The sequence below is a fragment of the Oculina patagonica genome, chromosome 2 (genome assembly GCF_052425735.1).
Source record: "Oculina patagonica isolate OP01 chromosome 2, crgOcupat, whole genome shotgun sequence".
NCBI lineage: Eukaryota > Metazoa > Cnidaria > Anthozoa > Scleractinia > Oculinidae > Oculina > Oculina patagonica.
In genome coordinates this window covers 18,913,890-18,939,955 of record NC_135759.1, presented here as the reverse complement: position 1 = coordinate 18,939,955, position 26,066 = coordinate 18,913,890, and the positions used below count along the sequence as shown (strand labels likewise).

The 26,066-nt window shown below is 40.8% G+C and overlaps 2 protein-coding genes across 3 annotated transcripts in view; one reads left to right on the top strand and one right to left on the bottom strand.

The window, feature by feature from the left end:
• Positions 1 to 2,939: 2,939 nt before the first annotated feature.
• The window catches only part of LOC144643380 (myoferlin-like), a 52,832-nt gene continuing 29,705 nt past the window's right edge, over positions 2,940 to 26,066 (bottom strand). For both annotated transcript variants that reach the window (XM_078502593.1, XM_078502594.1), the window contains exons 32-56: positions 25,838 to 25,915; positions 23,521 to 23,702; positions 22,323 to 22,472; positions 21,669 to 21,776; positions 20,900 to 21,061; positions 19,896 to 20,055; positions 17,131 to 17,198; positions 16,639 to 16,743; positions 15,062 to 15,187; positions 13,904 to 14,023; positions 13,671 to 13,706; positions 13,416 to 13,507; positions 12,502 to 12,672; positions 12,065 to 12,210; positions 11,017 to 11,156; positions 10,522 to 10,610; positions 9,949 to 10,044; positions 9,728 to 9,775; positions 9,524 to 9,614; positions 8,944 to 9,043; positions 7,478 to 7,668; positions 7,019 to 7,128; positions 6,385 to 6,532; positions 5,442 to 5,532; positions 2,940 to 3,958 (exon numbers count right to left, since the gene is read on the bottom strand). In XM_078502593.1, coding sequence (XP_078358719.1) covers positions 5,500 to 5,532; positions 6,385 to 6,532; positions 7,019 to 7,128; positions 7,478 to 7,668; positions 8,944 to 9,043; positions 9,524 to 9,614; positions 9,728 to 9,775; positions 9,949 to 10,044; positions 10,522 to 10,610; positions 11,017 to 11,156; positions 12,065 to 12,210; positions 12,502 to 12,672; positions 13,416 to 13,507; positions 13,671 to 13,706; positions 13,904 to 14,023; positions 15,062 to 15,187; positions 16,639 to 16,743; positions 17,131 to 17,198; positions 19,896 to 20,055; positions 20,900 to 21,061; positions 21,669 to 21,776; positions 22,323 to 22,472; positions 23,521 to 23,702; positions 25,838 to 25,915 — 2,750 coding nt within the window. In that variant the 3' untranslated portion in view covers positions 2,940 to 3,958; positions 5,442 to 5,499. The remainder of the gene's footprint in view (positions 3,959 to 5,441; positions 5,533 to 6,384; positions 6,533 to 7,018; positions 7,129 to 7,477; positions 7,669 to 8,943; positions 9,044 to 9,523; positions 9,615 to 9,727; positions 9,776 to 9,948; positions 10,045 to 10,521; positions 10,611 to 11,016; positions 11,157 to 12,064; positions 12,211 to 12,501; positions 12,673 to 13,415; positions 13,508 to 13,670; positions 13,707 to 13,903; positions 14,024 to 15,061; positions 15,188 to 16,638; positions 16,744 to 17,130; positions 17,199 to 19,895; positions 20,056 to 20,899; positions 21,062 to 21,668; positions 21,777 to 22,322; positions 22,473 to 23,520; positions 23,703 to 25,837; positions 25,916 to 26,066) is intronic.
• LOC144643383 (uncharacterized) lies at positions 17,652 to 19,404 on the top strand. Its single transcript, XM_078502599.1, has one exon. The coding sequence runs from the start codon at positions 17,652 to 17,654 to the stop codon at positions 18,831 to 18,833; it is 1,182 nt and encodes a 393-aa protein (XP_078358725.1). The 3' UTR covers positions 18,834 to 19,404.

The following is a 26,066-nucleotide window of genomic DNA, read 5'->3' as shown; positions in this document are numbered from 1 at the left end:
CCCCCCCCCCCCAAAAAAAAAAAAAAAAAAAAAAAAAAAAAAAAAAAAAAAAAAAAAAAAAAAAAAAAAAAAAAAAAAAAAAAAAAACAAGGGGAAGAAGAAAAAAGAAAGCCGGTTCAGTAATAGTGTTTAAAATGTTATTTGACAAGTGGATTGCTCAAATGTTTAGAAACCGAACAACGAGGTTCGGTCTTCTGGTTTCATACAAACATTAAAATGATATCTGTTTGCATAGAAAATTAAGTTAAAATTTCCATTTCCTCAGCTTGCAAAGTATTTCGAGCGAGACAATTATATCCAATACACCGTTCTTGGGATACTTGCGGGTTTTTTTTTCACTTGAAACAGGTAAAACGAATTGCAATCACCCCGGCCCTGTCCCGATACAATGTTGTGTACCTTGAAAAAATGCTACCTCCCGTTGCGGTCTATTTTGCAACGTTTTTTTGGGGGGGGGGGGAGGGGGTGCGGGGTGGTGTTCTCCATTTCTGAGAATTCGTAACAAAATGTCACGTTACTCTTGTTAAAATAAGTGTCCCAAGGAATTATGACGCGGACTCTAGCTAGCAAAAATGGGAATATATTGAAAACAAGGAGTCGCTAACCTGTGTCAGTTGAGGAACACCATTAATCCACTGTCCATGTCAGCCCAACAACTTTCTCGGGCCAGTCGTACGGCATCGCCGGATCAGACACTTGCCTAATAACGAAAAATAAGAGATAATTATACAAGACTGATAAAACAATTGTTTACTGCATGCTGTAGGTGTTTTGGTTTAAATTTATCTTTGGTTTAAATTTTTTCAAATCAGTAAGGAGACTGGTTTAAAAAATTTTAAACCAAAGATAAATTTAAGCCACGCCATAAGTTCAAAGAACTGAGAAAAAAATGGCCCTAAAACCTCCCCCCCCCCCCCCCTCCATTTGCTTCGCTCTTTAAAACGAAATTCTAAACTTCCAAATGTTTGTGTTTCCAATCCATTTATTTGGAAAATTAATTTTATGCCAATACACCGTGCATACCATTAAGTCTGTTTAGTGTAACTTTCTGTGCCACAAAGAACATTTTTTCTTATAAAAGTTTAAAAGTACACGTTAAAAAGTACAATTCTTGAGGACCTGAGGACAATTTTGAAGAAGTAATATAGAATAAGTTGTTTACCTGTCAGGAACTTCCAAAACGAAACATGTTCGTTGACTTGAATGTGCACGTGTTGGCGGCCATCATTTCACGGCAGGACTTCTTGTCAAGTCAATAATTGCACACTGTCTTGCTCGCTGGACCAACGGATCTACTTTATAGGCGACGTGGTCGTTTTTCGCCACTATTAGCGTAGTCTTGGCAGGTTTCTTTACCCCAAAATAACTACAAAACGACATTCTGGCATCGAGTTGTTTGCTTGCTCTTTCAAGGTTTCGTGTAGAGGTGACAGTAAAATACGAATAACTGACTACTAATGTAAATGTATCTGCAATTTAAATGAACGATGTCCCAAAAAATAGACAAGGGTGGGGTGTGGGGGGCTATCTTTGCCAACAAGTCTGGGAATGCTTCGGGAAGTTCCTAGAAATTCTCTTCGCAAATTTACTGTGGATAGGAATTCCAGTGATTTATTGTAGACAACGATAATAAATTGAAATGATAAGTAACATTTCTTTTTCAATCCAATTCGTGGTTACACACTAGCGCTTTATCCACAGACTTTAAGGTGGCTAGTTTAGATATTCCCGTCTTTGGCATTCTCTATTGCTGCTACTTCTGTAATGTTGAGGTTTAACTTTTAAAGAATTCTTGTTAAGATTTTACTAATAAACAAATTGGAGTCACTATGATGTCAAAATTCGTTGCCACGGCAACTACAAAAGTAGTCAAATATACCTTATATTTGAGTTTTTGAGGCTAATTACTCTAAAACTAGACGGTAAAAGTTTTTTGTTTTTATACATTTTTGTCTTAAGGACAAAAGAAACGATCGCAATTTTTAAAAAATTCTGTCAGAAATGTTTAGAGCCACCTTAAATTTATGCAAAATAACGTAACGCCGAATCCTTTTGACAGATTTCTTTTAAAATTTGCAGAATTGTTTATTTTGTCAGTTGGATAAAAATATGTGAAAAAGAAGAACTTTCACCGAGTAGTTTTCTTGGAGCTCTGTTTGAGCAAAATGGAGCTGCACAAACAGGCATATTGACAAACAAAAGCCACTACGAAGAAACAAGGAGTTTCGAGTATTTAAATTTTCCCGCCAAACTTCAGGCTGAGCTCTTTGACGTCACGCATACATTACCAGCTCCAAGATGGCGGCGTTCAGTTGTCGAGTTTTGGGAAAGATTTCGTAGGGTTATAGCGCACGTTGGAGGCTAAAAATTTGGTGAATAACATGTCTTTGTATAAACTTTTTATTGGCGTAAAAGAAAATAAATGGCCATTCTGGAGTGAACTTCTCCTTTAACCTCATATGGAGTTGCTATGGAAACAGATTTTGACGTCATCATGACTTCACATTTTTTATTTGTTAAATCCTGTTTATGTTTGTGCTAAAATATTTTCCTTAACGTTATTGGTTTAGCTGTATAGAATATCAAAGACGGGCATGTCTAATTCTAACTAAACTATTACAAGCCGCCTCAGGGGTAGAAACACATGTAGCGTATTACCACAGGAAAGTACTGCTCAATAGCTTTCATTTTCTTATACATCCACAGACGTAAAATTTCGAGCCATACATGGGGGACATGTGAGGTGATAGAACATCACATGACATGATTCTGTCGACATGTCAGAATTAGCGGGTATGACATATAATGATAAATTAGGAACTATGCAGGCCCCCCGGAAGTTTGTCTTATGTTTCGTATGTTGCAAAATTTCATAAACTTGTATGAAAAGGGTACACTACTCGCTATCGGCCAAATAAACGACCACAACTACAAGCACATTTTCGTACTGTTGTTTTATTTCAAAGATAAACACCATGTCCAGCAGATGCAGTGTAAACTCAAAGACGTTTTTCACCCTAATACAACGACTACACGCGTTTAGTTAAGTAAAGAATAATGAACACGTCAGCATAACTCATCAAGAGTCACTGAGATAGCGTGTGACATGTCAATTAATTTTTTTCATCAAGATATACACATGGAATAAATTACTACTGATTGCTTGAATGTTACAACAGTATATAGCAGTTTTCAACTGAGTTCCGTGAAAAACCCAAAGTAATCACTTTGGCCAAACACAAAGGAGGCAAACAATTCAGTAATCCAATCAAAACTTGTAGCCTGCAAGAAGCGCGGGAAAACCTGTGAGTTCACTTCTGATTGGTTGAGAAAGTGGGGTGAGTATTTTAAACCAATCTCCAAGCGTAGTAATGCAAAACCAAAGCAAAATCGAATTACTTTCGACACTCAAGTGAAAACCGCTCTATTGTTCGTTTAGATGTTTCGTACATGTTATGTACACCAGTCATGAGAGCGCCTTACAGTTCCTTTCTACTATAAAATGCAATTCCTTTATACAAAACTCTTATGAGTATTTCACGCCATACAGTATCGTCTCTACAGCTAGTGATCTCTCTGTCGTTTAGTCAATTTCTCGGTGCTGAACCCAGGAGGCCTGGGAGCTGTAATACTAAAAAGTCACGCACAAAAGAGCCATGCGTGACGATTTAGCAGTCGTGTGGCAATGCGTCTGTCTCACTACAGTGAGGATAAGAGGAGAGAAGCGTTGCATGACAAAAACGACCGTTAAGAAGCTACTTATTATGACGAGAAAATTTAAAGGGTTTTCTCTGGTGTTTCCAGCGCCGCCTGAACTAATTCTTCTTTTTCACGAAGAAGACTCGAAGCGAGGAAAATCTTGCAAGCGATTCCCTCAGGAAGCGTCATTCGTCAGACGGCAGCGTCTTTTTTAAAGCAAAATACGATATGAAAACTTCAAAGCGACCAAGGACCAGTGTCGTCGCTTGGGATTTGTCGTGACCGGTTGTGCCCCTTCGTATCTGACTCCTGGCTCCACCTATTTCTCTCTCTCTCCCCGCTACCACTCATTTGTTATGTGGGACAGCGGAATTTTCTCTACTCCGTGTTTTCGTTTTGCTCTTCGCCTTTGTTCGCATTGTTGGTTTTGCTTGTTTTGTGCGTTTCTTGTTTTTGGTATTCGTGACCCGGTACTCGCTCGACTCCCCTCTGTCGCTTTCGTTCCCTCATCATTGGTCTTCCCCGTCTCTCGTTCTCTCCCACTCCCTTAGCCCGATCACGTTTTCGCCTTTTCCTTCTCTTTCGTGAGGTTTCTCGGTTTTGCCTTACTTTCTGTGCTTCCCTTCTTTTCTTGGCCTTTCGACTCGATCTCCCCTGCTCTGACTGTTTTCGTTCCCCTTTGAGGTCGAGTCCCAGGGGGGTGACGGTGTCGGATTTTTTGGGTTGGCTTTTTTGGGTACTTACGGGTTTTGTGTGCCTTCTATTTATGTTGTTCCACTCGGCTGATTGCCCCTCCTTTGGTGGCGGATTTTTTTGGGGGGGGTTGTCGTTTTTGTTGTCGGGACTGTTGTCCGTTCCTTCTTCATCTCCCCGTCTTTCGTCGTCCCCTGGGTCCGTCTCTTTTCCTTGTTGTGCCCCGTCTCTGGCCTTGCGCCCCCTCTTGACCCCTTCTTTCCGGCTTTGTCGTGTCGTCGGCTCGTTCCATCTCCTCTCTTCTTCTGAACGTTTCGCCTCGTCCGCCTCTCCTTCTCTTGACTTACTCTAGATCAGCGCGATCTCCAGCTCCAGCTGCTTTCCTCGGGTCCCCGCGATCTTCTCCTCCCCCCCCGTCGCGGGGGTCCCCTGGGTGACGCCATGTGCGCACTTCGGTGGTTCCCCTCTCCTCCTCGCTCCTCCCCCCGCTCTGTCGCTCGTCTCCTCTCCACTCCGCCCCCTATCCTCCTCTTCCCCCTCCCCTTCTCTCCTGAGTTTGCACTGCGGCTCCCCTCTCTCCCTCCCTTCTGCCTCCGCTTTTTCGGCTCCTCCCTCCCCTCTTCTCTCTGCCCCTCTCCTGCTCCCCTTCCCACTTTTCCTTCTCTCCTCCCTCTCCTTTCTTTTTTTTTTTTCGCTGCCACCCACCCACTCCCTCCTTCCTCCTCACCCATTTTCTTTCCTGCGTGCGCTGGGGCCTTCGCGTGGTTCTTCTTCCTTTGGTTTCTTCGTCTCTGTTGCCTGTCGGGCTTGGCGCGTTTCTTGTCGTTCTTGTTTGTCGATTCGGATGGAGCCACGATCTCCTGAGTTCTGGCTGCTGCATGGGGCTTCACATCTTCGATCGCTTCGGGGCTTGCGGAACAACTTTTTTTGCAATGAGCTATCGTTCTGGTTTATTTCAGTTTGGGATGGGCCACGGATCTTATAGTTGGGGTCCGCATGCATTGGTTCTTTTCACGCAGGACGATATCGCTACCGACCTGACTACAGTGAGTGAATGTACTTTCTCCTTTGCAATTTCTGTCTTCTTGTAGTTGTGTCGTGAGTCTTTTAACTACCAATTATCTTCTTCATAGTGTAACCCTGAAAAAATCGAGGCAAACTCAATCAGCTCCTGTGTTCAGTAGTAAGGGCGGAAAGAAACTAAAATGAAGAGGATGTTAATTAAGCAGAGGCAGAAAAAAAGGGCTCCCGCCTTTCTTTTTGGCCAAATAAGTAGTATTTTATATCAAAGAAAACGTCCTTTTCCATCATGATCCTAGACTTTCAACACGTAAGATAAAGAATAGTGAACGAAGAATAATGAACACCTAACCCTAACCCTCTCGCGACTTCGTCGCTCGCTTATTTACTGTGAAAACTCGTGAGGGCGACTTGTGGCAAGTCTATCATGATCCAAGTGGTAGGAGTACATCGACTGCTAGTCCACTGCAAGTTACTCGCTAGCATTTTTTAAGGTTACTCATTTTCACTCCTGGCTGGAGCAAGGCACTGTCAGTTCAAAGTGTCTTGCATAAGAACACAACACAACGATTCTGATCTGGTTCAGTTCGCATCCGGATCGCTCAATACGGTCTCCACCCCTCCCACAGGTCATAAACTATAACAAATTTAATCTCGCTGTACTAGTTCTGTAAGTTACTATTACCGTATTTTCTCAATTAAACGCCCCCGGCGTTTATTTCAAACCTGGCTCTGTGGATCCGGCGTTTATTTGAATGGTGCAGTTTATTTGAGAAAAATGCTTATTAAACAAGGGTTTTTAATTATTATTTGTGACATGAACGTATCTTGCCATCATTCCTAAAGCATATTACACCTCAAATAAATGCCTAAAAGGCTTACTTACCACTCTATCTTGGAGACCCGGCGTTTATTCGGGGCCCGGCGTTTAATCGAGAAAATACGGTACTTTAACTATTATGGTTAACTTACCGGCGCTGAGTAAAAGAATAAAACCACCAAAGCCACCAAGAGACAGATCACTAAGAACGTGATGATTTTCCATTTAAACTTGCGCCACAAGATGTAACGCAGGCTCTTGAATGGAGAGGAGAACCAGGCGAAGGATGTAGCCGGACGGCTGTAAAACAATCAAAAGGCTCATGGTCACTAACTCGCCCTCAGACGCTCACAGGGAGTTTGGGCAGAAGGAAATCCACTGAGCTAAGTGAGTATAGGTGTAAGCGGTCACCTTTAGAATGAATCTCGTCTCCTAACAATCAGTAGTTACCGTACCCTTTAAGTCTCGTCTTAAGAAAGCTGAGGACAGCTGGCGATATTCTAAGTTACGTGCACTGCAGTCTAACTGTAAAACGATGTTCCCTGGGCAATCAACGACAAAAATCGCTTATAATTTAACCAAAAATCGCGTGGATTTTCAGGGATGTCTATAAAGCGCTAAGTGAGGACAAACCGCTAGACACGCGTGGCGAGACGAGAGAGGTTGTCTTTGGTCTTTTCGTCTCTTTTTGCTTCCCTACAGACAACTGATAAAACGCTATCGGCAACAACAACAACCAAAAAACAGAAAACTAAGAGTAACTATACAGCGGCGTAATGCACTCACTTTGGTGGATCCAGGGTCGGATTCTGGTTGGGTTCATCTCGTCCTGTCCCAGCTGGCTTCTCGTCGGCTTCTTGCTGCGTCAACAGCTCCAACGTCATCTCAAACTTCCCCTGTAGGTGAAATATACGTGATCACCATTGGTCAAAGAGGGATCTCCGCCTCAGTATTACAAAGAGGGAGGGTGGAAAGGCAAGGAGAGCTCTTCTTTCCTATTTACCTTACTCGTATCTTACTTCCGAATGGAGAATCTGCCCAAAACACATTCCGTTATAGGTCCACCGGATTGTAAAGTGAAAGTTCCGAGACTTTTCAGTTATGAGGCCCCAGCTGTATGTATATCCAGTAATTCACTCCACTGGCTAAAGGCTTGTTCAATTCATGAAATGATACCGATAAACAGATGGACGTGTTTGCTGCTAAGGAGAAATGCCTCGTCTAATAATACATTGAAAGACATACCGCCAGTATTTGTTCGCCATCATCAGTCCCTGCAGCAGGCCACCACCCATTCACTCGCTTGAGATCAAACAGTGAAACAAACTCTACGTGCCGTCTAGACTTCTCTCCTATTCCTGGGATTTGATGTAGACCACATTTGCGGGCGTTCTTGGCCGGTTTCGGCATTTTGTTTAAGTTTAATTCCAGTTGACCTGGCAAAGGAATGAGAAGCGACGAAGAGTTAGTGAGTTACTTGGGTGGCTGGTGTTGGTTTATCGATATCGCATCCGTGTGATTTGATGGATCGATACTATCACATCTACTGTCATCTCGAGATCATTGATAAAGATCAACTTCCTGGCATAACAGGTTACCAAAGTAACAGTATAAGCTATTAAGCGGAATCCACTAGGGTCGGTTGGCTCGGTCCGTTCCTTGCGTTCCTCCCTGTGTTTCCGTCCCCCCTTCCCTCGTCCGCTGCCTCTCCGTGTGCCTTGTCGTCTTGCGTTCGTGTCGTGCTGGTTGGGGGGTTCGCGTCGTCTGGGTGTGGTCCTCTCTCGTCTGGGCTCCGCTGGGCGCTCACTCTGCGTTCCGGGCTCGTGCTCGGTTTCGGTTGGTGTGGTCTGGCGTCACGCTGCTCGGTGTGTGGCTGTCCCTCCGGTCGCGGTCCTCAAAAACATCATTGACTTTAGCTTTAAAAGCTTATACCGTAAAATTCCGGTTATAAGCCCTGGGCTTATACAACTTCGTAAGGGGTTTTGTGTGGGCTTATAAGTGGAGGGGCTTATATCCGGGAGGGCTTATAAGCGGAATAAAAAAAAACGTTTCGAGACGAGCTACTGGAGTGTTGATCGAATAATTTTTTAAGTTAAAAACGCATAATAAGGCAACATTTAGTCCTGTTCACTACTGTCATCCGGCAGGGGGGGGCTTATATCCGGGGGGAGGCTTATAAACGGATGTATTTCTTTTGGTTTCCAAGTAGATGGGTCTATAACCGGGGGGCTTATAAGCGGGGGGGAGGCTCATAACCGGAATTTTACGGTATCTTATGAACGGGCTCGATGGCTTCCCTTTCGTATTATTAGATAATGATTACACGTTAAGAAAAAACAAAGTTTAAAAAATATTTGTGAGAGGTTCAGAGCCACCTTTCGCACGCCGTGCCACTTGTCAAAGGTTTTTACATCTTTGTGTCAGTTTTCCCGTGGCTTAACCAATCAAAACCATGTTAGTCTGCAAGGCGGGAAAGTCAATTTGTTCATGCGACTCTTGGCTCTCTTATTGGCTTAGAAGTTTGGGAAACTACTTCTCAAGAATGTTTTCAAGTTGTGAAACGTTCTTCACAAGCAGCAAAAGGGTTTATCGCTAGGGAAGCCAAAATAAGAATCGTTTAAAACATCTCTGACTTCACTCCGGAAGCGAAAGGATTAAGGCTAATAATGAAGCACTTATTATTAAAAGTTACACAGTAGGGAGAGTGTTACCGAGGAAGTCGTCTGGTGAGAACAGGTCATTGTCCCAAATTTGAAGAATCAGTTTGGGTGGAATTCTCTGTTCTCTGATGTCCAGGCTCCAGAAGTGCGCCTACCAAATAAAACAAAAAAAGAAACATAGAAACTTTGTTAAAGTGATAAAACAATTCGCGCAAAGGTGGGACCTCAAACATCAGGGGAAGTTTGTTGACGGTCAGTAGTCCTTAACTACCATTTCACAGACTATAGCACAGTTCAAATCGGTTAAAAGAACACGTTCTCGTTCCGAAAATGTGGTTCGTTAATACCCAACGCTCCCCGAAGATTTGGTTCGTTACATTCCATTATTTCCGAAGATTTCCTTAGTTTTATCCGAATTCTCTTATTCGGTTTACATCATTGACTGATACAACAGGTCGTTAAAAACACGTATTGATTGGCTCAAAGATATGCTCAGTGGTTACTTCGATTTCTAGCTAAAAAAAAAATCACTAGAAGGAACAACAGTGATGCAAGAAACATCCGTGGTTACCGATACTTTCATCAGTACTAACTGGTTTGATTTTCAAAATTGTTATTTATTGTCCCCAACCTTTTTCCTGACAACCATGACTTTTTCAGCTGGAATGTACAAGAACGGGAACAAGAATCGCCAGTTAAAGTTGCCTGTACCGTCCAGAGACCTGAGATAACAGAAAAGCAGTGCAAGATCAAATGAATAAACGAACATAGAGCTGACGAACTAACACCAGAAGATAGAGTAAAGCACACAGAATGAAAACCTGTAAAAACAGACCTATAATGAACATCTGTCTTCTCCTGCTTATCAATTCCTGACATCCATCTGCAACCCAAACAAAAATAACCACTCTGATGAGTTCTTACTAGGCGTTATGACAGCACATAAGAAAAGCGACATGGTTAATAAAAGGTCGAAAAAAAAAAAAAAACCAAAAAAGCATGAAATCATTGGAGATATGTAATAGCTAAAATGGAAGCACAAGCTGTTGTATTTACCCTTTGACGTAAATGTCACTCATCGCTTCACCCATGGCTGACACCTCCTCAAGAATGACGTCACTGGTGTTCCAGATGATAACACGTAACATATACCTGAGAGCGCATGTGAATACAATTTACATATGAACGTTCGTTTCAGTACAGTACGAAATGACATGTATATTACAGTAGAGTCAAGTATGTAGATAAAACCCTAGACTGTGACCATTCAAAGAAGAACTACTTAGCTGTAATTTCCTGTTAGACTGTTTGTTATGCTGTAAAAGGAAACCCTAATGTGTACAATTCAAGCAAAGCTAATGAGCAGCTCCTGTGGGTCTTGTACAATGGGTGATTTTAACCTATAAGTCTGTCGATGAGGCCCTCATGTGTGACCATTTAAATGAGAGGTACTTAAATGCTGATTTAATGATAAAGAAACACCCAGATAATCAACAAGGTCTATTTTCAAGGACTAGGCGACCTAATCTTGCGTTCGTTTTGCTTTCTTTTTAGAGTTTACAACGCCACCCTAGTTATACTAGGAACTAATAAATAACAGCTTTAAAATCAGACTAAAGTATAACTTACTCTCCTGGTTCTCTAGGTGAGATATTGAAAGGCATTCCGGGCGGTCCACAATTTTTCGGGAAAACGTCGACCCACATCTGAAGTTTTCCCTGAATAAAAAACAACAAAAGTTATGAATATAAAACTTAAGGTTCTGTTACACAAAACGTATAAGGTAACAATACAGTGGAACCCCGATATACGATGCGGGGGCGTTTTCGTCATCGGGATCGTTTTCGGGGTTCCGTCCCATCATTTCTTTCGGGACATCATCATCGTTTCGGGTTCGTTCGAGTCGATCGGGTCCACTGTATAAAGGAAACAATAAAATTTGTCAGCGTCACCGCAATCATGGCACAAGGAAGACGAACTTGTGTTTTGACAAAGTTGTTTGTTACTCAGTGACATAAGCTGCTCGGAAAAATCTCCCAACAGTCGAACCTTTGACCTCCCCCTCCCCCCCCCCCCCCCCTCCACACACTACTTAAACTTGTGTAGAGTTGAAAGCCGACAAACCTGTTCTATTCCGGGCTGCAGTGTGTTGTACAGCGGTCTCGTTTCCACGTGCTCTGGCACCAAAGGCAGGCCGTTGAGCACGTGCAAGGCAAGGCGTTGATCAGGGGGACCCAGGTGAGGAGAAATTGTCATTCCAGCCTCTGAAAAGAAGTAAACAAACTTGTTGTGTTTCACATGTACATGCAAACTAATAAAAAAAAGCGAATAGGGGTGGTAGGTATGAATACACAAATGGGAGTTACTGATCATGCGAAAATATCAAAGTTTTATGAAAACGATCTTTTGAAAATCTGTTTTTATGGAGGTTTCCTTTAGGGCTGATTGCCTGGGCCCAGTGTTCGGTGGTTCGCTTCCTCTTTTCGCTTCGGTGGTGTGTTCCCTCTCGCTTCCACTGTCTATTTCGAGTGGTGCGTTCCACCCTCAAACAAAGGGCCAGGTGAATAAAGAAGAACAATCGTTAAATGCTTCGTCGATAATGACAGTTGTCTCTGGTTGCACAAACGTTACTAAAGACTACTACCTTTCCAGAGTCTTGTTTGCATGGCTTACAGTTTATCTAATGATTCAGGCCTCGTTTAAGCCAACCAAATTTCTTAATCAGTTTTTGATGTTCACAGTTTTCTGTCTCTGTTCCAGTCTCTGCTGGAAAAGATAAAGATCGCGTCGCGCAAGATGGAGGTACATTTATAAAAGAGCGTATGGAAATGAGATGGCCAGTCATAATACGTTTCTAGACGTCCAGCTTTCGTGAAACGCTACCTGAAGAATTCAGTTACCCTTGTTTGTTTAAAGGAGCAATATCCCGTATTTCAGTATTTTTTCTGTGTTTAATGCGGGCCCGTATGTTTTCACATGACATCAGGGTTCCCGATCTGGATGTTTCCACTATCGACGGATTCGACGACAACAGACACCAATTTTTGGTTGCGTTGTCCGTGACGGCTCCTTTAAAGGGAGAGCAGGACTCGCTATTCGCCGACAACTTTAATTTTACAATGGAGGAAAAATAGCACTGCTTACAATGGATATACTGGCGAAGACAACTTACCAAAATCCTCCAAACAGTATTCATCTCCATGGAAGATCACTCTGTTGTTACCAATAAATCTTGGCTTCAGGAAATTGCTTGTCTCACAGTACTTCTCCAGAATCTGTTTTGGTGTTCGAGAGTCGCGCCACTTGTTAATTCCAGAACTGAAATAATTTTTAAAAAAATGGTCATAAAAAGGTCTGTTTAACTTTTTTCGGAATTTTGCTACAGTCAACTCTCTCTAAAACGGACATCGTCGGGACCGGCTACAGTGGAACCTCGATTTAACGTACAACTGTCCGTCGTAGAGAGGTGTCCGTCTTGTAGGGAGTTAAGTTACAGTGAAACGGCTGAAAACGGCAGGGACAGGACCAACACCAGGTGTCCGTCTTAAGGAGGTATTCGTCTTCGAGAGGTGTCCGTTAAGAGAGAGTTGACTTTATTCAAACACTTACGTGCAGTAGGTCTGTGGCAGACCGCAGATGGCTCCAAACTTGGACAGAAAGCGATTTTCCAGATCAACAACCGTCTCACCAATCTTGTCATCTTTTCCAATCAGATCGTAATCCATGACAGTAATACACAAGTCCTTAGATATAGGGATATGGGCCGTCAGTTCAAACATCCTAGACAAACAAAACAAAGACGAACAGTGTCAGTGAGAGTACTGAACCGAAACCACAACATTGTACGTTATATTAAGCCCTGATGCGGCAAACGCAAGTTCTGAATTTTAAAATGACGTAACCAAAATAGCGACGACAGCTGGATCAAGTGGCCAAGAAGAAGAATTAATCGTAGAACGACTTGGTGTCCGCAATAGAGAAAGTCACGTAGTGGCGGGAGTTATTTTCAAGTGTTTCTTATTCGCCAGGACTTCAACTTCTGTGCCAGTAATTTACAATGGGGAGTCCGTAATAGCGACAACAGGTGTCAACAAGTAGCCAAGAAGAATAATTAATCATAGTACTTTTGCTCTTAGAGGAAAAAAGTCGAAAAACACTAACAAAGAAATAAATCGTCGTGTTGAAAGACAGGAAATGGCGCGCACTGCTGCAGATAATGAACAATGTATTTCACTAGTAGCGCGCAATGTTGTCCGGAAGGATTTTCTGGAAGGACGCATCAGACAACATTGTGCGCATTCAGCGCGCATTAAGCACCTAGTGTGTTCCGGTTGTCACCAAGTGCTGGTAGCTTCAACGTAACTCTATTTTTTCTAAGAAAAAAACAAAGCAAAGTTGTACATCCTATTCTTTGACTTTGTAAATTTCATAAAGGAATCAACTGATTAGCTAAATACCTACCCAGCCACTTAAATAAAGTTATTCATTCATGGTACAAAGACAAGGGCGTGTTCAGTACTTACTTTCCAAAAAGAGGATTCAGAGTGTTAGGAATGTATTTGTCTTGATCTTTGATTTTGGTCTTCCCGAGAGACACGACCAAATATGGATCAGCCTGTAGGAAAACAAGAGAAATTTGTTTAACAAGAAAACATGAGTTATCACAAGTCTCTTAAATGCGAATTAATAACTTTCATAACAACATAGCGTTTGAATAATTAGTGTATGCCAACATACAAAGCAAGAAGGCAAAAAATAAATAATAAACAAATACTTACAAGTCCATTAGGGTCCATGGGTTGAAGATCAATGGCCTGTAACAAAGATATAAAATTATCATCTCTGGAACAATATTATGCTTAGAATTTTTTTCCAAGAGAAAGAAACTCTTCGCAATTCCTGGTATAATTGTCCCAAGAACTTTTGCAGTAAATTATAACATTCCAAAATAACTAGCCAAAATTAGGAAGTATAAGTATAAAATGTTTACGATTGCGTTGTAGGGACCAACCTTAATGATGTAAACTCTAACCAGACACTCCACCGGTTCACTGGGCGGCAAGTTATTCAAGATGCGAGGAGGAAGAGGCAGTTTAGGGTCGCTAGGCAACGGGTATACATGGAATGAACCCTGAAACAATAACAAAACAAACTCAGTCAAACGAACAGCTACATCAGAGTAACTAAAACTTCGTCTTATTTTTCGGCAAATATCGTTCGATTTCGTCGTCTTCTTTGCAGCCAATGTTTGTGAAGTTAAGTCCTAGTCCTCTCAATGCGGAGAAGCTACCAACATTCGAACAACATTACTAACATTCAATAAGCAAATTTCAAGAATACATTCTCTTTACTCGTTGTTCAAAGTTCTTTTAATAGTTCTAACAATTTGGAATTTGGCAATATCTCGTAGTTTATGATTTTCTTCTTCGTGTTGGCTTTATCCAACCAGTTGGATGTATACCTAACTGAGCTACAGTAGAACCCCGGTAACTCGAACTCGGAAAATCGCACTCCCCCTGCTGACTCGAACTTAGTTCCATTTCCCTTGGATTTAATCCCACTTTTTCGTCATTTTTACTCGGTTAACTCGAACTCGGATTACTCGAATTCCCCGCTAACTCGAACTAAATTTCCTTTCCCTTGGTCAAAATGTACCCCGATAACTCGAATTCTGGTTTAGGCAACTCGCCACAGATGCCCATTGAAATATGTCAAATATCCAATTAGCTCTACTTGTAGAGTAATCGGATTTTAACGCTAAAATTAACACTACAGCAACTTTGATTTTAATAAGTGCAACGAATAGATCGCGTAATTGACAATCATTTCCAGATCTTATCAGTCAGAACGTTCAATCACAACACTGTACTTTTTCAGAAGAATGTATAATCGGGTTACCTGTTTTTATGGCCAATGAACATTAAGTCGACCCCGAAAACTCGCAACCTTCGCTAACATGGCAAACTGTTTTTCGTTTCCCTTCAGAGTTCGAGTTACCATGGTTCTACTGTATTAGTTTTTCAACTAAAGCGACTTTTTCCCATAAGTATCAGTGACTTGTTTTACTACAAATACGAGAACAAGGTTCGCCAATCCATGAGTTGAAATGTGATATTGCCTAAAATTGTCGTCACACAATGATTAGATCGTATTAAACTGTTCTCAGTACCTTAAATTCACCGACAACTGTCGCTTCCTCTCCTGGTTTCACTTTTCCACGATGAAGTTCAAAAGTTTTGACCAAGTCTTGAAACTTTTGATAGACTTCCACGTTTTCCAGCTCTTTATCGTACACCTAAAACACAGAACAGGTGTTATACTTTACCTCCCTGGTATTAACCCGATCTAACCCACATATACATTCTCCAAAGTGCACGGCATACATTTCTTTAATACTTGTTGGGAGAATTTCTGGCTTTATCGCATCTGGCAACTGTTCCCTTGGACACATGTGGACAAAAGTTTTGATTGCCCATTGAGAGAACGATACTGGGAGAGATGAAGAGTGATTGCATTGGATAGCGCCATAGGATGACCCCGGGACAGGGAAGCTTGGCGGGACCTTCATCGCGGTCAAACGTCTCAGGCAGGTTTTCTTTCTATTTCACCGTTTTTTGTTCAAATTGAAGTGTTATTACGAGCAAGGATAGATAAGAATAGTTGCCGAGTGAAAGCATAATCCCATTCCCTCAGGTAAACCAGTGTTTTTACTTTTTAAATGTTTCGCATCCGAACCAAAGGTGCTTTGACAAATGGCGCCGACAAGTCCGCATATCGCTATTTCAAACACGTAGAACTTTTTTAGTAAAGCTCCAGAAAACTTAGTAAACCCTTAGGATACCGGTTATGTATCGAACTTTGAACTGTGAAAATTAAAAACTTATCTTTGCAGTACTTTTCTTATTTTTTGCATATTTCTGTCGTTTGACCGCGGTGGAGGCGGGACCTTGTAAAAGCCTAATGTGCCACTGGGCACGATAAGTATGAGTGATTTATTGACAGTGAAGAACAGCAGACTTGAATGAAATCGTGAAATAGTTTTTGGGGGGCCCCCCGACCCAACTGATTTGCCCTAGAAGACAAAAACACCATGAGATAGCCAAGATATCCCCAACAACCTGGAGATTCTAATAAACAGATCATTAATAATCGGCAACTAATTATATAATTTTTTATTGAGTTCAAAGTTTAAGATATCACAACGTAATCCAGATGCTCAGCATCTTGTAGACTGAAGACTACCTTAAAAGATACCTTATTATAGGAAATAAACGCTCTATGAAATTAACGCGAATTCTAAATATTTGTGAGCGTTAATTGCCGCGACATTATTTAGTACAGCGTTAATTTCCGAGACCTTACTTTACTCCAAATTCTAGATACTGTCCGAACACATTTAGCAACTAGGAAACAGTAACCTTCTCTTTTCTGAACACTATTTTCAATCTTTTCCAATGTAAACGCCTTAAAGGGATGTCATCTGCAATATTTCCGGTTCATTCTTGCTTTCAGAAGAGCGGTTCTCCAATTGTACCTTACAGCCAAAACATCTTTACAGACATCAATGATCGCGTTAATTTTCTTCATTTTGAAAATTTGCCACCTCTCTCGCGATGGTTTCCTTTATTCGATTGATATTTTCAAAGACCTCAATTTACACCAGCTTTAATTTCCTATAATAAGGTATATTATGTCCTTAATGTTCGTTGTACAGGCAAAACAAGAAAACAAGTAAACAAAACTTACTATGATCTTGTCGTAACCACGCTCTATGTAGTCTCCGCTTTTTTCATAGTCACCCACTGAAGCGTAGAATTTGGACCACCAGTCAATGTCCTCCTCTATTAACTCCTGTTCAGAACAGCAAACAACGATTTACGGCTTAGAAAAATAATCTTTTTTACCTACTTAGGTAGTGAAACATAGGAGGCGCGGTGGCCTAGTGGTTAGTGCGCCGGACTTCGGATCGAGCGGCCGGGTTCGAGCCCTGGCCGGGGTCACTGTGTTGTGTTCTTGGGCAAGACACTTTACTCTTATACTGCATCTCTCCACCCAGGTGTATAATTTCCGGCGACACAAAGCTGGGAGGGTACCCTGAGTTTGACTAGCATCCCATTCAGGGGGGAGTAGAAATATTCCAGTAGCCACTTAATGCTACAGAAACAGGGATAAGCTCCGACAGTATGGGCCGCATGGCTCGAGGCTTCCCCTAGGCAGTGAAACGATAGACCTTCTCACCGTTTTCTCTTTGTCGTCAGTGATGTCAATCAAATAAGATCCGGCGTCTTCGTCTTTGCCTGCATCAGCTGAAAAAAAAATCAAGAAATATCTTGTTTGTTAAATCACAGTGGAATTAAACATTTTATCCAAGACGTCCTTTGGGAGAATGACCTACACAACCCCTACCCCACCCCCAAGCAAATACCCTTCCGCTCACAAAATGCATCCTTTTTTTAACAACATTTGAAACAGACTAACCGAACCTCCAAGAAAGTTTTAAAAGTTTCTCTAACGAGATTTGGCTTTTAAAGATGTGACGGAAAATGAATTTTCGTGATGGAAATTGAAATTTCCTTCCACCACATTTAGATAGAATCATCTTAATATTCGGAAAAACCGATATTGCATTTACTTCCGGCACACTAATTTGCATACGCGACTTATTGCAAGTCCAAATTAGTGCGTCGAAAGTAAACGCAAAACAGGGTTTTACACTTTCGAAAACCGAGAGGTCCGATACCCAGAGCAAGCGAAACAAAATGGCAGAGTTTGAAGTTTGTGAAGGGCCTAGGGCAATCAGCTCTCGGTACTTGACCGAAGTGACCTTTTCGTCCAATTCTGATGATGAAAGAAGCCCACTCCTTGATCGAGGTACTCGTTCACCGGAGGTCATAAGACCTTGCTACTACATATTACAGATTCTGGGCATGTGGAAACCTGAAGACGGACAATTCAAATTTACATGGCGTATTTATCGCGGTTTTGTGTATATTGTGTGGTTAGAATGTCTTGTAGCCATCATGTGTTTGGATTTTGTGCACTACGGCTTCGATAAGAAGAAGATTCATGTGCGAGAAATCATAAACAGTGTCTGTACATCCCTCGATTTCTTGTGTCCCTTCGTGTTTACGCTGTATTATTTCAACCGCGGACAGTATGTCGCACTAGTTTTCAGCGTACAGAATGTTTCGAACGAGTGGAAGCAGAAGTTAAACCGAATTTCCAGATGGTATACTGTCCTGTCTGTTTTTCTCTGGGGCCTTTGTGCGGCGTTTTTCATGGTACATTGGTTTCCTTTCTTCACCAAGTGGTGGCATTATGCAGTTTACATTCCCGCAATTGTGTACATTTCTGGCTGGTGGAGCACATGGTTAAGTATATATGGATTTGTTTGTCAAGTTCATAGTTTAGAAATTGATACTGTTATAGAAGAAATGAAATCGAGAGAATGCAAGCCAACAACCATTCTACAAAAACACTTCCTGCTACAAAGTTCACTGGAAAGAACGCAAAAGGATTTCAATGTCATCATTTCATTAGCTATAGCATATCACGCCCTGGATTTGATAGTATTTAGTTTTGCTTACTTCAGTTCAGATTTTGGAAGCGATTATCCAAAATGGCAATACGTAGGTACTGTACTTTTTGATCTTATAAGCATTATCTTTAAGCTGTATCCCCCAGCTATAGTTGCAGCTGCATCACATCGCATGGTGAAACAAGCCTCTAAAAGATGCCGATTGCATTGGACCCCCCTGGCCACAGAACTCCCCCTTGAAGACATGCAGTTATTTCAGTACATAGCATGGCGTGAGGCAGACATGGGTCTAAAGATTTTTGGAATTCGTATCACTGTTGAACTAGCAATGAAGATTCTGATGACCATTGGCACAGCTGCGATAACTTTTGTAGCTTTTTTTATGACATGGTTGAATAAGTGAGGTAATATATCAAACATGAGCGATAGTGTTTCATCGGAATTTCCAAACACCGAGAAGAGAGTTGAAAATACGACGCGCAGCGGTGTATTTTTGACAAAATTCGAGGTGAGTGGATAGCAGATGAAACACTGTCTCGAGTGTTTGATACATCTTCTCAATCAAAAAAAAAAAAAACTACGGAGTAAACGGAGAAATAAAATCGTAAAAAAATCTATGCTCATTAAGACCGATGAATTATAAGTGAGTTTGAAAACAGTAAATGAATCTGTGCATTGATATCCAGAGGAAAGCTCTTGAGGAAATTATGAAGTAAAGAAAAGGCTAGCTCAGTACAGTGACTCCAAGAAACTGTTTGGGTGCTGTGGAATGTAGCGTACATGTATATACTGCCGAAAACAGCTAAATTAGCTTCGAGCTTAAGGAAACGAACAAGGTTTTGCGATTGTTATTACTTTTTAATGCTGTTATTTAATTCACATTTACCTAGCTATAACAGATCAATTTTCAAAGTTTTTATAATGTAATGTATATAATTGTTATTGTTAGGAGATTTAAATTTTTATCTTGTATATCGGTAATAAACTAATTTTAACCAGTTTAATTCTGTATTTCAATTTTATCACACAGTACACGACCCCACAAGCATTGAGCTTAAAAAGATTTTATCGTGTTTAAAAAAGTGAATGGTGAATTCTTTACTTTGTTATTAGGAGGAACATTTTACAAGTTTTGTTTGTAATGCAAGGATCGATCAATTATTCAATCATTATTTTATACTGCGCGGTTTTAATAAAAATATTCAACTGCGCGTTGAAACTTATTCTATGAAGCATGAGTTACTTTATTCTATGAAGCATGAGTTACTTTAACATTTTTTAAAAACTTTCGTAGTAGAAAATTGGTGTAAAAAATACATATACAACCAAGAAAGCAATTTTGAATTTGCCCGTCTTTGTCTGAGCGTATGTTTAAGTGTTTTTTTTAGCCTACTCGCGAAAGACATTGCACGCGCCCAAACACTAGATGTAGACTTAGAGCTTATGAACTTTTGCTAAAACCAACCTTCGTCTTCACCATAATCAACCTGGTCCAGCGGTAAACACCTGTAGGGTTGTAGTGACTTGATACAGTGAACTCCAACAACGGGTCGACGGCCAAACGAACGGTTATCTCGCACTTTAATGTTCATCGGTGGAGTGTAGAGCTCTTCCTTTGGAAGATACTGATAACAAAAACAAAGCAATATTGAAAACAATTCATGACTATCTGGGATTATAAAATCTATTTTTCTACCCCTTAGTGATCAGTATGGCTGCCATCTTGGTTTCAAGGGCAAAAGAAGAACCGTCTACTCGCGGTAAAATGGTTGAACTATTAGCATTGTTTAATTTGCCTTAATGTGTAATGTGCTTATTTCTCATCTCATTTCTCAAAAGTATTGAATCACGCTTTTTTGGCGATTATATGCCACGATTTATCAAGTTCCTTTTAGAGAGTACAAAAAAACTCCAGGTCTAAAAACACCTTAAAACGATTAGTTTAATTACTCATGTAGAAAAACACCACACAGGAAAATTTTAACATTAAAAACCGAAAATGACCAAGGATGATTACGTCTGCGAAAGGTAACGACGGATTACGAACGGCATAAAGACACGCCATCCGTGACACAGAACCTTTAAAGGGACTGTGTCACGGATTTTAGCTAAATTTAGGTATGAATGGCCAAAAGTGACGAAGATTAAAACGGATTGTGATATGGGGTTTTTAAATATTGTTGGGCTGAACAGTTTTCAAAGTTTATCTTGTTTGCTTGTAACTTAAAAAAACGCCCGGGAGACAAATTTGGATGCAATAAAGCTATGGTTTTGTCATTCAGATCCATAGAAGTAATTTCTTTGCAAACATAAAGTTTCATAGCGAGTAATTGGCAAAACTTAATAAATTAAACTTAACTCAGCCGTGACACTTCAGAGTAGCTCATTTTAATAACTATCAAAATAAAATTTAAAAAATATTAAGCTACGCAATGAATAGCGTTCGTTACGTTATAAACAGCTTCTTACAGTGTCAAAGAAGAAGATTGGTTCATCAAAGTTGGGATTCCTCTGCGTGTTTTTAATCACCGACGATTGGACCACGTGACCTCCGCACTCGAACTCGATGCTTGGTGAGGAGACATTGGCCAGTTGAAACTTCTTCATGTTTCGAACACCCCAACACAATACCTGCATAATAAGGAGCACATGCTATCACAAACAACAACAACAAAAGCCTTTACCTAAGTAACCAATTATATACAAATTATTAAAAAGGATGGCAAAAATTGCACTATTCAGCTGAAAGAACATATGCCATTTTGGAAAATTATCGATGAAGCAGTTTTCGATTTTTATTTTCAATTCACGAATAGTGTGTGTACTTGCGAGTATTTCAAAGCAAAGTTTCCAAATGAGAATTCTTATCAATAAATAGAGGAGAAATGTTTTAGTTTTCTTATATCCATGGTGTATGCTCACAATTTGAGCAATTATAAGCGAGCCGACCTTTCACTAAGTGGGAGGCGCGGTGGTTTAATGGTTAGCGCTGGACTCCAGATCGAGCGGTCCGAATTCGAGTGATTGTGTTGTGTTCTTGGGCAGGCCAATTTAGTCTAAAAGTGCCTCTCTCCACCCAGGTGTATAAATGGGTACCGGTGAATTTACTGCTGGGGGTAACCCTGCGATGAACTACCATCCCATCTAGGGATGAGTAGAAATACTTCCAATCGCTTAATGCTACGGAAACCGGGGAAAGAATTTTTTTTACCTACTCTTCTCTTAATGATATACTCACCTCAATTGCTGTGCGCTGTACCGCGGGTCTAATTCCACTGGGTACGATGTACAACGATGGTTTGTGTTCTTTGGTGGGAGGAAAGTAAGGCAGATCGGTTCCTTCATCCTGTGGAATAAGACAATGCAAAACTGCTTCAATTTGGGATTTTGTAACGTTCACTCCGGTTTAATTTGACAAGCAAACTGAGATGGGCTAGTCGACCAGGGCATTCCAACAAGCGACGCTTGCTGTAAAACAGCTTAACTAGCGATTAGACAAAAGTATTGTGAAAAAAGCAAAAAAGCAGTAAATCTAGCTGGTCTCACACTCACATGAATACTTTGATCGAGTTTGACCAATTTACGAGTTTGTGGTGACGGTGTGTTTTGAAATTACCTTTATTTAGACACGGTGAGGATTAAAGCTATAAGCATATGGGGCCCTGTATTGCCGATGGAATTGGAATATGGAAGTGTTGGTTTTTGTGGAGGGAGGAAAACCGGACGGGAGAACCCGGAGAAAAACCCACGGAGCAAAGACGAGATCCAACACCAAACTCAACCCACATATGAAGCCGAGTCCATTGGTGGGCGGCAAACGCTCTCACTAAAGCGCCATCCCTGCTCCCCATGATATAAAGAAAACAACTCAAATTTATGCCCCAATTCTTACCAGGTATAGTTCAAAGGCAACCAGAATCTCTCCGGCATCTTCCGTTCCCTTTTTGACTGGTTCCCATAATAGTCTTGGTGCGGGGGGTCCCTGGCCTTTAAGTTTTACAACAGGAGATTCCACGCAGCGCCCCATGAACTCATCTTTGCCCTGAAAAAATAACGTGAAATATTTTGTAAAACAAGGATCATATAAAAAAGGCCCTCGTTGGATAAATGCCCTGTCGAAAACGGTCTTGTGTTTATTCGAGAAACTACAGTAACTGGTGCATACATTTCATGATTAAATACAAGCAAAAACGCATAGAAACTCAAGGAATTCCGATTATAAATTATCGGGAAAACAAGAACATGTTTTGCTTTGAGTCGCTGAAACTTGACTGATCCTACGGTTAATGGTTGGGGCGTTGTTAAGAAACATGGCGACAAGCTGGCGTCACAACTTCGGAGTTTTCGTGCTATTTCTGATTTATGGACAAAAATCGGAGACTCTTCAGGGATTCTTACGAAGATTTGCAAAAAGTACGTCACTTTGTACGTCTTGCCCGAGAATACTAGAACCCATCCGTTATCTTCCCCCATTTTTAAGGCATTTGTTAATAAACCCACACAATAATTAACATAAAAGGGAAAAAAAAACTGAATTCTGGCAGTTGAAGTCAAATGACATCATGATATTCTGTTTAACAGCTTTTTGCTAGCTGTCGCAGTCAGGGGTGATTAGCCGAAGGTAGAGAAAGACTGCAAACCCGTGCTTGCTGACGTACTCAACCGTTCTTCATTTAACTGTACGTAACTACAAGTTCACGCAGCCTATTGTAGCTAGCTATAACTCAACTGAACTAGTTGTTGACTCGAACTCGACAAGGCCTCAACTGGCACTTAACTGAGGATCAGGAGATTACAATGTGAGTCTGACGTCTTCGCTGAATTACACAATTCTAAATAAAACAACATACAAGTACTTACACAACGTAAAATTATGGTACAAAATACTTTTCCACCCTAAAATCTTTTGCATAGCCGTCCCCCCCCCCCCCCCACCCAACCGACTAAGCAACCTAGCCAAAAGGCTTAGTGGCTTCGATCCAGGAAGGTACATGGGAACTGACTTGCGTAATTAATGTGTTGAATGATTTGTACCTCAAATTTAACTCGTACGAGCTGCACTATAATTATCTCACTCTCTATCAGCTTACCACAGGATCTTGATCAAACAGTTCCAAGACAACATTTGGTGGTGACTCGTCGGTGATTTCAGGACTGCCGTAAATGTAAACATTTTCAAAGATAAGCGTCTGGTCCCAGGTCGGGCACAAGGTACGGTGAATGATCTCAGATACCTGGCTTTGAGTGCCAAACGATACGCGCACATAGGGGTCTGGAATACAACAAATACAAACAATGCAACAACAGCAACATGATTCAACCCGTACTGAAGGCCTAGTTTTAGTAAAGGTCTACGAATTGTTTTTTTAAAAAATGACATTTTTTTAAAAAGGAGCCAGGTGTAAAGCATTGATAATTCCTCTTTTTTCTGCTCCGCGCGCGTTCCAGATGAACTTCTCACACAATGTTATTGTAAACGTGCAGTTCAGAATTTCTTATCAAGACAGCTCGCATTTTCATCCAAACCGCTTGCGCAAACCGGCTGTGTTTATCATCTAATTGGACAAGTTCGTTCGGTTATATCGTATATTTTTAGCTCACTAGTGGACTTTGACTAAGTCTTGATCCACATGTACCAAACAAATCTGGACCTCTAGCTTGGTCAATAAACTACTTCTTGTTGGTTTCTGTTTCTGGGGGGGGGGGGGGGGGGGTGGAGAGAAAGGCTAAGAAATATACCAAGATGTATAATGCAAGGGCAGGGCCGTTGTGCTGGTAATTAATCCACCTGTTGCTTAGCGACGTTGTTACAGGAAGGAGCAATGTTACGGTATATTAAATCATTTTTCTGATTCCTTTCAAATTGAAGGAAGCCTCAAAATAATAGTTTTCTAACATAGCAACACAACAAAGGAGCAATAGAAAGGTGAAAATAACCAAGAATGGTTCCGACTGATAAAGATCAAGACAAATTTTGACCGACGATTTTGAAAATTTTTGCCAATTTTTGAGTCTAATGCTTGCGTGCGCTTTGCGCATGCGCATTAGACTCTTTTGTTATATGAAAAAAGCTGTTAGCAATCCCAAGGGAATGGTTCGGGATCGATAATCGTTCGCTGTAATGTAGAAAACAATGATCAGCTGCAAGAACGGACTCCGTACGGACACGCACGATTAGTTTCAATTAAAAACAGCCAATCAGCGACACGTGTTCCCACGCATAATTAAAAGTTCTTTCTCAAGTCACGATTATTCAACACTTAAACAGGACGAAATAATTTTCCAGTTAAGACATTTGTAAGCTTTTTGTGAAAATAAATCTTCGTTTTCAGTTCAGTTAAGCACTTGTGTTTTCGTCTTGCTTAAAAAGCAAGACGTCTTTGAGAAAAAATATTTCGACGGCGACTCGCGTTTATTTACACAATACGACCAAATATTTATTTTTGTTTTAAAAAATAGAAAACTTTACCTCGGTTTTTGTATTTAAGTCATTCGAATTTTGACCAATTTTTTCTTTACAGTGCAAACAAAAACCTTCAAAAAATAAAAGATGTACATGGATAAATGTAAATCAAGTTACGCAACTAAATCAAAATGCGTTTGTTTGGCCGCTTTGCAGTATTACACTGTCCCGGCCTTTGCCATACACTGAAATCGAATTTCATGCTTTTACGACTCTCAGAGATCTTAAGTTCTTCTTACAGCTAGAAAAATCATAAAATGGTTACATTGATATGGAAGTGATGATTCGCGAAATTTGTACATCATGATAAACAGTCTTCGCTCCTGTGTATGGTAGCTCGATAATAATTGCCTAGTTTCCAGCGTTCAAAAGGTCATCATTATATTGACGTGAGCATTTACACCCGTTTTTAGGAAAATCTGTCACTAAGTGCTTACAGTACAATGGAGTAACAGTCACTATTTCAAGTGCTTTTATTGCAAAATCTGTTTCAAGAGTCATCATCAAAATGGTGAAAAATCTGAAAGAAAACGATGTGAAGTTCTTCAACCCTTGTTGTAATGAACATGCTTTTTGTAAATCGTCACGCAATCTTGTCCAAATGTTTAATCGTTTCTGCTTTTACGGACAATACGGAAGAAGTAACATCAACTCCTGTTCATACTTTAAATTTTGTGAAGCATATAACATTTATGACTGTTTCGTTTTCATCCATAATCATCCACGATGCCCCTAGCTTGCTATAAGCATTTTAAATTAAACTCCCGAACACAAACCTCTAACCAATTTTAACCGGCTTACGAAAACCGCGCAATCTGTATCACTATGCCATACGGCATTAGACTCATGTCACCCTTGGTGACCTATTTTTTCAAAATGTGTTGTCCGTGACGTAGCCAAATAATAATTTGATCTCAGATCATCCCTAGTCACATGCGACTCACCTGACAGTCCATCAGGATCAGATGGCAACAGGTCTCGGCCTTGGAACAAGTAAACTCTCAGCTGGTACTTGTGGGCTTCTGAAAGTCAAAAATGAGCACACTTACTTATACCAGGGATAGGGATAGCTTCCTCAGATATACGACAAAATACTGTTATGTCAAAGAACTTGTAAGGATTGCAGATTTTATTGAGGAACCTCGAAAACCTGTAGCGTAGCGGCTCTCATAA

What these genes read in the sequence shown, in the direction of transcription:
- LOC144643383 (XM_078502599.1), top strand. Translation starts at nt 17,652, where the DNA reads ATGGCAGAGTTTGAAGTTTGTGAAGGGCCTAGGGCAATCAGCTCTCGG.